The 13,828-nt window shown below is 37.4% G+C and overlaps 2 protein-coding genes across 2 annotated transcripts; both read right to left on the bottom strand.

The window, feature by feature from the left end:
- Positions 1 to 3,238: 3,238 nt before the first annotated feature.
- LOC136830492 (calponin homology domain-containing protein DDB_G0272472-like) lies at positions 3,239 to 4,708 on the bottom strand. The gene has a single exon (XM_067090030.1). It carries the CDS (start codon positions 4,706 to 4,708, stop codon positions 3,239 to 3,241), a length of 1,470 nt encoding a protein of 489 aa, XP_066946131.1.
- A 7,419-nt stretch (positions 4,709 to 12,127) lies between these two features.
- LOC136830491 (trichohyalin-like) lies at positions 12,128 to 13,597 on the bottom strand. The gene has a single exon (XM_067090028.1). It carries the CDS (start codon positions 13,595 to 13,597, stop codon positions 12,128 to 12,130), a length of 1,470 nt encoding a protein of 489 aa, XP_066946129.1.
- Positions 13,598 to 13,828: the final 231 nt, after the last annotated feature.

Below are 13,828 nucleotides of genomic sequence, written 5' to 3'. Positions count from 1 at the left end.
GGACTAGCCAAGAATGGTTTGTCGGGGCCAGTGCATATACCACAGGTCGGCGCCAGCGACGGTTGTATTTTGACACTTCTGACAGCCTCTTCTTAATGGATCCTCCACTGTCCTCCTAGCAGGGCGTGCCGTTAATCCGGCCAGGTACCTAGAAAGGTCATTGTATGGCAGCCAGATAAAGATTCAAGAGATGTGTCAATGGGGTGACAATTAGATGGGAGAGTCGAGGGATTGGTAACCAGGAATGCGGGTGTTACTAGGTGGAGCCACAGGTGCTGGTCAGGTCAAGAAAGGTGGCTCTTGATGGCAGTGCAGGTAGTTGGGAAGGAGGGGAAAACTCAGGGAAATGCGAAGGGCCACGCATGACTGGGGAATTGAGAAGAATGGTAGCAACAGAAGGAACTCTCAAAGGGGGCGTGCTACTTGCAAGCGGCTGCCAAACTCGTCACCTTAGGGGCAGATTACCAGGGTCAGGTCATATCGGTAATGACTTAGGCTACGATCATAAATCACATTCTAATTAGACACCTGCACTAGCTCAATTGGGCCTGGGAAAACATGGGAACGCTTGGTGTGAAAACATCAAAACAACTAATACTTCTTTTGAAATGTACATTAATACACATTAGGAAATGAATATTTCTAATTTAACTTATATTCGCAAAAATCATGAGGGAAAAACACGACAAACGGTGAAGACGTTTCTTAGCTTTTTACTTGTTACGTAATAATAATAATAATAATAATAATTCAAGTTATACCATACAATATCTTAAAACATATATACCAACACAAAAACACGTCTTGTGGAACATATAATTCTGTTTACTCAAAGCGAGAAAAAAAAAATGCTCTTGGGCAATTACCTCTGGAATTTTGTTACAATATATAGCAATACTTTCTTGAGTCTTCAAATCTAAAATCATTTCATGAGACTGTTCAACAACTTGTAAACCTAATGAAAAAGCAGTAGCATTTTTAGTTAACCTGATGAAAAAGCAGTAGCATTTTTAGTTAACCTAATGAAAAAGCAGAAGCATTTTTAGTTAATATAATGAAAAGCAGCAGCATTTTTAGTTAACCTTAGAACAAGCAGTAGCATTTTAAATTGACCCAATAAAAAAAAAAGCATGCAGTCGAATTTTTAGTTGAATCTAATGCTTGGCTTAAACAAGTAAGTCTTTCGTCCAAAAGATTTCTTCCTCAACCAAATAGGAGCAATTTCTTTATTTCCAGGGAGATAAAACTCACGTAGGAATATAACAAAAGGAACCTAAGTGAAGTTTTTCATTTTTTTTTTTAATGCAGTCATGCTCGAATTGTTCACGTGCTTCTTGCAATGCTGCTTTAAGCCATCCTCTTCAACAGGTACCTCCCCCTCCCTCAGCCGCCCCACCCCCACACAAACAAACCTACCCCCACAAACAAACACACACACACACACACATGAACATAAACTTAGTGGGATAACGAGAAGTCTGTTCAAAGTATGAGAACCTTTCGAAGGTTTTGATCGGTTGATACGTGACACATGTTTATCTTTATTATTTTTTCTCCTTTTTTAAATCTTTATTTAATGTTTTCTTTACGTGACTTGTATTCTGCATTTTTTTTTTATTATCGTCCGTCTAACAATGAAAGGTGCAGGGCGTCTATATTTAACATGAAATTGTGACTGTATTTTTCTTTTGGTGGTATCAATTTTTATAACTATTAATTTTTCAGTTTTTCAACATTTTTGTTTACTGGTTTTTCTTTCTTTCGTGTTATTCTTTAAAAATTAGAGGGACATCAACTTTCATACAGAGTAAATACGATTCTTCTTCTATGTAGCTATAACAGTGATCTTCATACTTATCTGTTAAGAAAAATCGTATTTACTCTGCATGAAAGTTGACGTCCCTCTAACTTTTAAAGAATAACGTGAAAGAAGGAAAAAACAGTATAAAAAATGTTGAAAAATTGAAAAATTATCAGAGCTATCAAAATCGATACCGCCAAAGCAGGAAATATAATCACAACTTCATGTTCAATATCGACGACCTGAACCTTTCATTGTTAGACGGGAGAACAATAACAAAAACATGCAGACTACTAGTCACGTAAAGAAAACATTAAAGATTTAAAAAAGGAGAAAAAAATAATAAAGATATACATGTGTCACGTATCAACCGATCAAACCCCTGTGGAGTAAGATAAATAATTCTTTTATTTGGTCAGCTGTAATCATTATTGTATATCCAAAGTTTAATGAAATATTTTCGTTTTATTTTCACTCACTATTTTCCCCTAGAACAGGACAAAATATATGTGCTATTCACACAGCAGAAATGGCCTGAATTGTATCCTTAGACATTTTGTATTTATAGTTAATTGTATGAAGTCAAAATTTCTAATTCGGCCCCAAGAGAAACGTCTTCAGAATTGATTAAAATGACTCCCTCTTTTAAAATTTCTACTTTTGTCTCAGGATATACCTGTGCAACGATATTTATCATTGTTATGAGGTTTCGCCCTGCCAAAGGGCTCATCAGGTGGGTTTAGCCTTTCCTATTTTGAAAATAGGGAAAGACATGGCGCCCACGACCCCCTCCCCTTCCTCACATCGAGTGGTGTTGGAAACAGTCATGTCTTGCAGGGTGGGCAGAAATCCAGCTTCGATGACGGAGGCATTAACTTACCATGGTAGAGGTTGCCTGTGGCTCGAAGTGGTATACCCACACTTGAGTGGTGCAGACTGCTACTACTGATTTCCTTAAGGAGGCTTAGGCCAATACTGAAAAGGTGGGCAGAAATCCAGCTTCGATGACGGAGGCATTAACTTAACCATGCTAGAGGTTGCCTGTGGCTCGAAGTGGTATACCCACACTTGAGTGGTGCAGACTGCTACTACCGATTTCCTTAAGGAGGCTTAGGCCAACAATCAAAAGGTGGGCAGAAATCCAGCTTCGATGACGGAGGCATTAACTTAACCATGCTAGAGGTTGCCTGTGGCTCGAAGTGGTATACCCACACTTGAGTGGTGCAGACTGCTACTACCGATTTCCTTAAGGAGGCTTAGGCCAATACTGAAAAGGTGGGCAGAAATCCAGCTTCGATGACGGAGGCATTAACTTAACCATGCTAGAGGTTGCCTGTGGCTCGAAGTGGTATACCCACACTTGAGTGGTGCAGACTGCTACTACCGATTTCCTTAAGGAGGCTTATTCCAACACCCAGAAAGTGGGTAGAAATCCATTTAGTAGAGCTTGCTGATGATGCGCTCAATATGACCAGCTGCTAGTCGAATTTGGTGGATAGTACCAAAGATGGTGATTAGATCTGATGCCTCAAACTTCCCAGGCATTTTAATGAGAGCTACTCCACTCCTTAGGGTGATTTCCTCGAGCGTCCTTCCTTGAATTCCATTGATGGCTCTGTGGAAGTTCCTGGGTATATCCAGTTCTACAGTCCATTCTCCTTCCATTTCCTGAAGCCTCTTTACTTGAACCATTTCCCCCCTGAATATTATGCAATCTTCCTGCTGGTCTCGTCTTGGACAGCCATGTCGAGGTGGTAGCGTTGGAAGGTGCGATGAGGAGCATCTGTCCATCTCAGGCTGGTCAGGTTCAAGGTCGAAGGTGATGAGTTTTCGCTCAGGTTTTTGTGCCTTTTGTGGCTTCTGGGTCTCTTTCTTGTCAACTGCTTCGTCCTCTTCTATTTTCGTAGCTTTTCGTCTTTCCTTTACAGTTACGATCATTTTTTCGTCTTCCTTTGGCCCATTATTAGCCTGTTGACTCTCAGGTGATACCTTGGAATGTCCGTGGCTTGAGGAGACGCTGGTTTCAATCTGTGGTAGCTCAGGTTCAAGGTCGAAGATGATCAGCTTTCGTTGAGATTTTCCTTCTTTGGGAGGAGATTCCTTTTGGGAATTTTGACACCCATGGTCGTCCTTGTTGGCCTCTTTCTCCATCAGTTCTGTCTCCAATCTTTGTTTCTCTTCATTCAGATCTTTGATAACTTGGCCTTGTTGTTTAATCGTTTTTTGGAGTTCTCTTTTCTCTTTCAGGAGCTGGGATTGACTCTCAATGTGGACTCGGTTTTGTTCCTCAGCCCTTTCCAGATCTCCTTTCAACTGTCGAATTACTTGTTCCATTTCATCAGTTTTGTGCCGATGCCGTTTAGCTGATGATTCTTTATCGGCAATTTCCTTTTGCAGCTGGTCGTTCATTATCTGGAGGTCATTAATGGTTTCATTTGCCGTTTCTTTCTCCTGCTGTCTTTGTTCCTGGAGGGCTTGATAATCAGAGTAGACGAGGTCAGCTTCTGCCTCCAGTTCCTTGTTCATTTGTCGAAGATTATTGACAGTTTTTCCATATCTTTCAGTGACTGCTTTCTGTTCTTTTTGAACTTCTTGAGCCATCTTGGAGAGGCGGACAATCTCTGATCTATTTTGGTGGTTTTCTTCCTTAAGACCATTAATAGTTTTGGCGGCATTTTCCATCTCGACCTCTCGATGCTTCCGGATAAAATCAATTTTATGAGAGAGGCGTCCAATCTGAACTCGGATCTGCTCCTTACTTTTCTGGAAACGAATTTTGTCTTCCTTAAATGGCTTTTCCATATCCTGTGATTTGTTCTGGGCCTCAGAGTTAGTTGTCATTTCAGGGGAGTTTAGATTTTCCTCCGACTCGATGTCTTCCAATCGACTTTCAAGATTTCTGGCCATGAGTTCGCACCGTTGAAGGTCCTGTCTGGACTGCCAAAACCTTCCAAGCCTAGGGCAGGAGGATAATATCCGACTAAAGGCTCCAACGGGCGAAGAGGCCACCATGGTTTCGTCCAATTGTCCACTGAGTTCGAAACGTACTGCTCGCAAGCAACAAGCTGGTGCAGAACACCGCTTACGACGAGCGAAGTTGTGAAGTCCTATGAATACGTTTGCTTGAATGCACATTGCTTTGATTGCTGAGGAAATGCACATTGCTTTGATTGCTGAGGAAAACATATAGAATGTCTGTAGATCACAAGACCTTGCTCTAAGGTTAGTTTTTATTTATGCCAGGATCTTTGAATGTTTCTGAGGACGGGATTCCCGGATTCTGAAGACGGAGGTCCAGGATTCTGAAGACGGAGGTCCCTGATTCTGAAGACGGAGGTCCCGGACATTCGTTCGTCTCCGAGTCCACAATACAGAAGAAGCCATTTACGCTTGCCATCACTTTGTTTCTCGCCATAACAACGTCTAAGTTAACAACAGCAACGTTCTTACTCCCTTTCTTGAAGCGACGTGACATACTTTCATGGAGACATTTCCGGAGACGTCTGTTGTCCTGTTCTTTTCGTCTCTGAAGCCGCGAGTGGGAAGTCTCCGAAGACTCCTCCATAAACCTTTTTGCCTCTGAAGGCACTGTTAGTCTGATACTTCAGCGCTTATACTTTCTCCATGAAATACAATAGAAAAATTTTTTAAAAGAAAATGAAAAAGATACGCTCATTGAAGCTGCCTGAATTTCGCTATTGGTTTCATGTGTATGAAACTCTCAGTTGAGTTTACTTTTCATTTTTACCATGGAAAATATGTTAAATTAAGCAAATGTACAACATGTCCCCAAATACATTAATATATATATATATATATATATATATATATATATATATATATATATATATATATATATCCCCACACAAGAACAGTGTATTGCTGTACCCTGCCAATATTACTTCGGTCTTGCTGTAATAATGTATTCCTTACTCTTGCTTTTTCGTCCTAGGTTCGAATCCTAATTGGGCCAGGTGCGCTTTGTCTATTATAATTTCCCCTGTGTGTAAGTTATTCCCAAGGGTCTTATGTCTATGTCTCAGTCTTAACAACTTTTATTTATATATATATATATATATATATATATATATATATATATATATATATATATATATATATATATATATATATATATTGCATGTATTATAATTTCCCTGTGTTTAAGTTATTTCAAAGGGTCTTATGTCTACGTCTCAGTCTTAACATCTTTATATATATACTGTATATATATATATATATATATATATATATATATATATATATATATATATATATATATATATACATATATATATATATATGTCAGCTGAAGCTGGACCATGGAAATACTAATTTCAGCATAATTCTTTATTTCCAACGTTTCGTAATAACTTAATTACATCACCAGGGAATCTGTTAAATAATGAATAAAATTACTTTACAAATTGCTCTAAAAATCAATAAAAATCATAAAATACAGCACAGTTAGAATACAAGATTAAAAAAAAAACAAGAAAAAAAAACTAAAAAGTCATAAAAGCAAAATCAAAGACCGCTAACCAACCTTATACCAATGCATTCTATCTTCTGCCTTTCTTGGTATAAGGTTGGTTAGCGGTCTTTGATTTTGCTTTTATGTCTTTTTTGTTTTTTTTCTGTTTTTTTTTTTAATCTTGTATTCTAACTGTGCTGTATTTTATGGTTTTTATTGATTTTTAGAGCAATTTTTTAAGTAATTTTATTCATTATTTAACAGACTCCCTGGTGATGTAATAAGGCTGTTACGAAACGTTGAAAATTAGAGAATTATGCTGAAATTAGTAGGTTTCTGTGGTCCAGCTTTGCGCTGATGTGTCCCACTCGCCTTCGCCTACTTCTGTTTATATATATATATATATATATATATATATATATATATATATATATATATATATATATATATATGAATGAGTTTTATCACATCACCGTGATTCATATATAGGCATTGAGCCATGAAAATCCTTTAATATCTAATTCGCTCTACCCCGGAAATAATATATTTTCATATATGTTACCCGAAGGGAAATTTTTTAGTTGATAACAAGTTCGTCATACCGTGGCTCGAACCACGGCAGACAAGAACAAAGGACTACAGTGACGCGCATTAAACCACACGGCCATCTGAGGTAGAGCGAATCAGGTAATAAAGGACACTTGTAGCTTAATGCATATATATATATATATATATATATATATATATATATATATATATATATATATATATATATATATATATATATATATATATATATATATATGTGTGTGTGTGTGTGTGTGTGTGTGTGTGTGTGTAGCTCACTCTGAAACTTAAATATATATACACACATATATATGCATACAAGCAAAATTATACATTTCGTAAACAAGAAATCATTGCTTGTCAAATTCATTCATAGGCATTGCAGTTCACGAATGTATAGCTCGCGGTGTTGCAACAGCCAAGCAATACTATTGCAGGGTATTCCACTCTTGGTTAACTTCGGATAAAACTGTGTCATTGTTTGAAATAACTAATTTCATATTCCAGAATGAAATTCAGTTATATGCCCTGACACATATTCCTCTCCCTTCATAACACTTTTTGGCATATGGGTATATCTGAATCTTAATCATTAATAATTGCTAGCTAGCCCATATTCTATTCGTCCATTTGTTCATGTTAAAAATTTCTTACCTTTTGTTACCTAACAATAATAATAATAATAATAATAATAATAATAATGCAAGTTATACCATACATTATCTGATAACCCATATATACCAACACAAAAACACTTGTTATGAAACATATATAATACCGTTTACTCAAAGCGAGAAAAGTGAAATATTCGTGCGCAGTCTCCATTCCTATTACGTCTGGAATTTTGTTACAGTATATAGCCATACTTTCTTGAGACTCAAAATCATCTACAGTTAATTCATGAGACTGTTCAACTTCTTATGAACATAAAAAGCAGTAGCATTTTTAGTCAATTTAATAAAAATCAGTAGCATTTTTAGTTAACCTAATAAATAGCAGTAGCGTTTTGAGCTTACATAATAAAAAAGTAGCGTTTTTTATTAACGTAATGAAAAAGAAGTAGCATTTTTAGTTAATCTAATGGGAAAGCAGTACCATTTTTAGTTAACCTAATGAAAAAGCAGTAGTACTTTTAGTTAACCTAATAACAAGCAGTAGCAGTTTTAGTTAACCTAATAAAAAGCAGTAGCATTTTAATTTTCCTAATAGAAAGCAGTAGCATTTTTAGTTAAACTAATGAAAAAGCAGTAGTACTGTTAGTGAACCTAATAACAAAACAGTAGCATCTTTAGTTGAACTAATGAAAAAGCAGTAGTACTGTTAGTGAACCTAATGAAAAAGCAGTAGGATTTTTAGTTAACCTAATGAAAAAGCAGTAGGATTTTTAGTTAACCTAATGAAAAAGCAGTAGTACTTTTAGTTAACCTAATGAAAAAGCAGTAGTACTTTTAGTTAACCTAATGAAAAAGTAGTAGTACTTTTAGTTAACCTAATGAAAAAGCAGTAGTACTTTTAGTTAACCTAATGAAAAAGCAGTAGGATTTTTAGTTAACCTAATGAAAAAGCAGTAGCCATTTTAGTTAACCTAATAAAAAAGCAGTAGCACTTTTAGTTAATCTAATGAAAAAGCAGTAGCCATTTTAGTTAACCTAATGAAAAAGCAGTAGCCATTTTAGTTAACCTAATGAAAAAGCAGTAGCAGTTCTAGTTAACCTAATGAAAAAGCAGTAGCAGTTCTAGTTAACCTAATGAAAAAGCTTAGTACTTTTAGTTAATCTAATTAAAAAGCAGTAGCATTTTTAGTTAATCTAATGAAAAAGCAGTAGTACTTTTAGTTAACCTAATGAAAAAGCAGTAGTACTTTTAGTTAACCTAATGAAAAAGCAGTAGTACTTTTAGTTAATCTAATGAAAAAGCAGTAGTACTTTTAGTTAACCTAATGAAAAAGTAGTAGCAATTTTAGTTAACCTAATGGAAAAGCAGTAGCATTTTTAGTTAACCTAATGAAAAAGTAGTAGCAATTTTAGTTAACCTAATGGAAAAGCAGTAGCATTTTTAGTTAACCTAATGAAAAAGTAGTAGCAATTTTAGTTAACCTAATGGAAAAGCAGTAGCATTTTTAGTTAACCTAATGAAAAAGCAGTAGTACTTTTAGTTAACCTAATGAAAAAGCAGTAGTACTTTTAGTTAACCTAATGAAAAAGCAGTAGTACTTTTAGTTAACCTAATGAAAAAGCAGTAGCATTTTTAGGTAACCTAATGAAAAGCAGTAGTACTTTTAGTTAACCTACTGAAAAGCAGTAGCATTTTTAGTTAACCTAATGAAAAGCAGTGGTACTTTTAGTTAACCTAATGAAAAAGCAGTAGCATTTTTAGTTAACCTAATGAAAAAGCAGTAGCATTTTTAGTTAACCTAATGAAAAAGCAGTAGTACTTTTAGTTAACCTAATGAAAAAGCAGTAGTACTTTTAGTTAACCTAATGAAAAAGCAGTAGTACTTTTAGTTAACCTAATGAAAAAGCAGTAGTACTTTTAGTTAACCTAATGAAAAAGCAGTAGTACTTTTAGTTAACCTAATGAAAAAGCAGTAGTACTTTTAGTTAACCTAATGAAAAAGCAGTAGTACTTTTAGTTAACCTAATGGAAAAGCAGTAGCATTTTTAGTTAACCTAATGAAAAAGCAGTAGTACTTTTAGTTAACCTAATGAAAAAGCAGTAGCATTTTTAGTTAACCTTAGAATAACCAACATCATTTTAAATTTACCTAATAAAAAAAGCATGCAATAGCATTTTTAGTTGAATTTAATGCTTGGCGCAAAGAAATGGGTTTCTCGTCCAAAAAACTTCCTCTCCAACCAAATACGAGTCATTCCTCATTTCCAGCAAGATAAAACTCCCTTAGGAATATACTAAGAGGAGCCAAAGTGAAGTTTTTCATTTATTTTCTTCTTTTTTTAATGCTAAGGTCATGCTCGAATCATGCACGTACCTCTTGCACTGCTGCTTCAGGCCATCCTCTTCAACAGGCATCTCCCCCCCCACCCCCTCAACCCCCACACACAAACAAACCGACTCCCACAAACAAACACACCCACACATGAACATACACTTAGCGGCAAAACGAGAAGTCTGTTCAAAGTATGAGAACCTTTCGAAGGTTTTGATCGGCTGATACGTGACACATGTTTACCTTTATTATCTTTTTCTCCTTTTCTCAATGTTTGTTTATTGTTTTCTTTACGTGGCTAGTAGCCTGCATGCTTTTGTTATTATTGTCCCGTTTAGCAATGAAAGGTGCAGGGCGTCTATATTTAACATGAAATTGTGATTGTATTTTCTGTTTTGGTGGTATCAATTTTTATAACTATTAATTTTTCAGTTTTTCAACATTTTTGTTTACTGGTTTTTCTTTCTTTCATGTTATTCTTTAAAAATTAGAGGGACGTCAGCTTTCATACAGAGTAAATACAATTCTTCTTCTATGTAGCTATAACAGTGATCTTCATATTTATCTGTTACGTAGCTTGAAGACGTTTTATCTGAATTAATTAACATATTTTCTAAGTATATTTTAACTAAATTTTTGCCTGCATTTTTTGAAGGGGATTTCGAAATTCAGCTGATTAACTGAAGGCAACAGCTCAATTTCGAAATTCCCTTCACAAAATGCAGACAAAAATATAGTCAAAATATACTTATAAAATCTGTTAATTAATTCAGATACCACGTCTTTAATGTAAGTAACAGATAAGTTTGAAGTTCACTCATAGCTGCATAGAAGAAAAATCGTATTTACTCTGCATGAAAGTTGACGTCCCTCTAACTTTTAAAGAATAGCGTGAAAGAAGGAAAAAACAGTATACAAAAATGTTGAAAAATTGAAAAATTATCAGAGCTATCAAAATTGATACCGCCAATCAGGAAATATAATCACAACTTCATGTTCAATATCGACGACCTGAACCTTTCATTGTTAGACGGGAGAACAATAACAAAAACATGCAGACTACTAGTCACGTAAAGAAAACATTAAATAAAGATTTAAAAAAGGAGAAAAAAATAATAAATATATACATGTGTCACGTATCAACCGATCAAACCCCTGTGGAGTAAGATAAATAATTCTTTTATTTGGTCAGCTGTAATCATTATTGTATATCCAAAGTTTAATGAAATATTTTCGTTTTATTTTCACTCACTATTTTCCCCTAGAACAGGACAAACTTTATGTGCCTGAATTGTTACCTTAGACATTTTGTATTTATAGTTAATTGTATGAAGTCAAAATTTCTAATTCGGCCCCAAGAGAAACGTCTTCAGAATTGATTAAAATGACTCCCTCTTTTAATATTTCTACTTTTGTCTCAGGATATACCTGTGCAACGATATTTATCATTGTTATGAGGTTTCGCCCCTGCCAAAGGGCTCATCAGGTGGGTTTAGCCTTTCCCTATTTTGAAAATAGGGAAAGACATGGCGCCCACGACCCCCCTCCCCCCTTCCTCACATCGAGTGGTGTTGGAAACAGTCATGTCTTGCAGGGTGGGCAGAAATCCAGCTTCGATGACGGAGGCATTAACTTAACCATGCTAGAGGTTGCCTGTGGCTCGAAGTGGTATACCCACACTTGAGTGGTGCAGACTGCTACTACCGATTTCCTTAAGGAGGCTTAGGCCAACAATCAAAAGGTGGGCAGAAATCCAGCTTCGATGACGGAGGCATTAACTTAACCATACTAGAGGTTGCCTGTGGCTCGAAGTGGTATACCCACACTTGAGTGGTGCAGACTGCTACTACTGATTTCCTTAAGGAGGCTTAGGCCAACAATCAAAAGGTGGGCAGAAATCCAGCTTCGATGACGGAGGCATTAACTTAACCATGCTAGAGGTTGCCTGTGGCTCGAAGTGGTATACCCACACTTGAGTGGTGCAGACTGCTACTACCGATTTCCTTAAGGAGCCTTAGGCCAATACTGAAAAGGTGGGCAGAAATCCAGCTTCGATGACGGAGGCATTAACTTAACCATGCTAGAGGTTGCCTGTGGCTCGAAGTGGTATACCCACGCTTGAGTGGTGCAGACTGCTACTACCGATTTCCTTAAGGAGGCTTAGGCCAACAATCAAAAGGTGGGCAGAAATCCAGCTTCGATGACGGAGGCATTAACTTAACCATGCTAGAGGTTGCCTGTGGCTCGAAGTGGTATACCCACGCTTGAGTGGTGCAGACTGCTACTACCGATTTCCTTAAGGAGGCTTATTCCAACACCCAGAAAGTGGGTAGAAGTCCATTTAGTAGAGCTTGCTGATGATGCGCTCAATATGACCAGCTGCTAGTCGAATTTGGTGGATAGTACCAAAGATGGTGATTAGATCTGATGCCTCAAACTTCCCAGGCATTTTAATGAGAGCTACTCCACTCCTTAGGGTGATTTCCTCGAGCGTCCTTCCTTGAATTCCATTGATGGCTCTGTGGAAGTTCCTGGGTATATCCAGTTCTACAGTCCATTCTCCTTCCATTTCCTGAAGCCTCTTTACTTGAACCATTTCCCCCCTGAATATTATGCAATCTTCCTGCTGGTCTCGTCTTGGACAGCCATGTCGAGGTGGTAGCGTTGAAAGGTGCGATGAGAAGCATCTGTCCATCTCAGGCTGGTCAGGTTCAAGGTCGAAGGTGATGAGTTTTCGCTCAGGTTTTTGTGCCTTTTGTGGCTTCTGGGTCTCTTTCTTGTCAACTGCTTCGTCCTCTTCTATTTTCGTAGCTTTTCGTCTTTCCTTTACAGTTACGATCATTTTTTCGTCTTTCTTTGGCCCATTATTAGCCTGTTGACTCTCAGGTGATACCTTGGAATGTCCGTGGCTTGAGGAGACGCTGGTTTCAATCTGTGGTAGCTCAGGTTCAAGGTCGAAGATGATCAGCTTTCGTTGAGATTTTCCTGTCTTGGGAGGAGATTCCTTTTGGGAATTTTGACACCCATGGTCGTCCTTGTTGGCCTTTTTCTCCATCAGTTCTGTCTCCAATCTTTGTTTCTCTTCATTCAGATCTTTGATAACTTGGCCTTGTTGTTTAATCGTTTTTTGGAGTTCTCTTTTCTCTTTCAGGAGCTGGGATTGACTCTCAATGTGGACTCGGTTTTGTTCCTCAGCCCTTTCCAGCTCTCCTTTCAACTGTCGAATTACTTGTTCCATTTCATCAGTTTTGTGCCGATGCCGTTTAGCTGATGATTCTTTATCGGCAATTTCCTTTTGCAGCTGGTCGTTCATTATCTGGAGGTCATTAATGGTTTCATTTGCCGTTTCTTTCTCCTGCTGTCTTTGTTCCTGGAGGGCTTGATAATCAGAGTAGACGAGGTCAGCTTCTGCCTCCAGTTCCTTGTTCATTTGTCGAAGATTATTGACAGTTTTTCCATATCTTTCAGTGACTGCTTTCTGTTCTTTTTGAACTTCTTGAGCCATCTTGGAGAGGCGGACAATCTCTGATCTATTTTGGTGGTTTTCTTCCTTAAGACCATTAATAGTTTTGGCGGCATTTTCCATCTCGACCTCTCGATGCTTCCGGATAAAATCAATTTTATGAGAGAGGCGTCCAATCTGAACTCGGATCTGCCCCTTACTTTTCTGGAAACGAATTTTGTCTTCCTTAAATGGCTTTTCCATATCCTGTGATTTGTTCTGGGCCTCAGAGTTAGTTGTCATTTCAGGGGAGTTTAGATTTTCCTCCGACTCGATGTCTTCCAATCGACTTTCAAGATTTCTGGCCATGAGTTCGCACCGTTGAAGGTCCTGTCTGGACTGCCAAAACCTTCCAAGCCTAGGGCAGGAGGATAATATCCGACTAAAGGCTCCAACGGGCGAAGAGGCCACCATGGTTTCGTCCAATTGTCCACTGAGTTCGGAAACGTACTGCTCGCAAGCAACAAGCTGGTGCAGAACACCGCTTACACGACGAGCGAAGTTGTGAAGTCCTATGAATACGTTTGCTTGAATGCACAT

This window comes from Macrobrachium rosenbergii, chromosome 46, assembly GCF_040412425.1.
Source record: "Macrobrachium rosenbergii isolate ZJJX-2024 chromosome 46, ASM4041242v1, whole genome shotgun sequence".
Taxonomy (NCBI): Eukaryota; Metazoa; Arthropoda; class Malacostraca; order Decapoda; family Palaemonidae; genus Macrobrachium; species Macrobrachium rosenbergii.
This window is presented reverse-complemented; position numbering and strand designations above follow the sequence as displayed.

Excerpts from the sequence above, each read along its gene's own strand:
- LOC136830491 (XM_067090028.1), bottom strand. The coding sequence starts at position 13,597 with ATGGCCAGAAATCTTGAAAGTCGATTGGAAGACATCGAGTCGGAGGAA.
- LOC136830492 (XM_067090030.1), bottom strand. The coding sequence starts at position 4,708 with ATGGCCAGAAATCTTGAAAGTCGATTGGAAGACATCGAGTCGGAGGAA.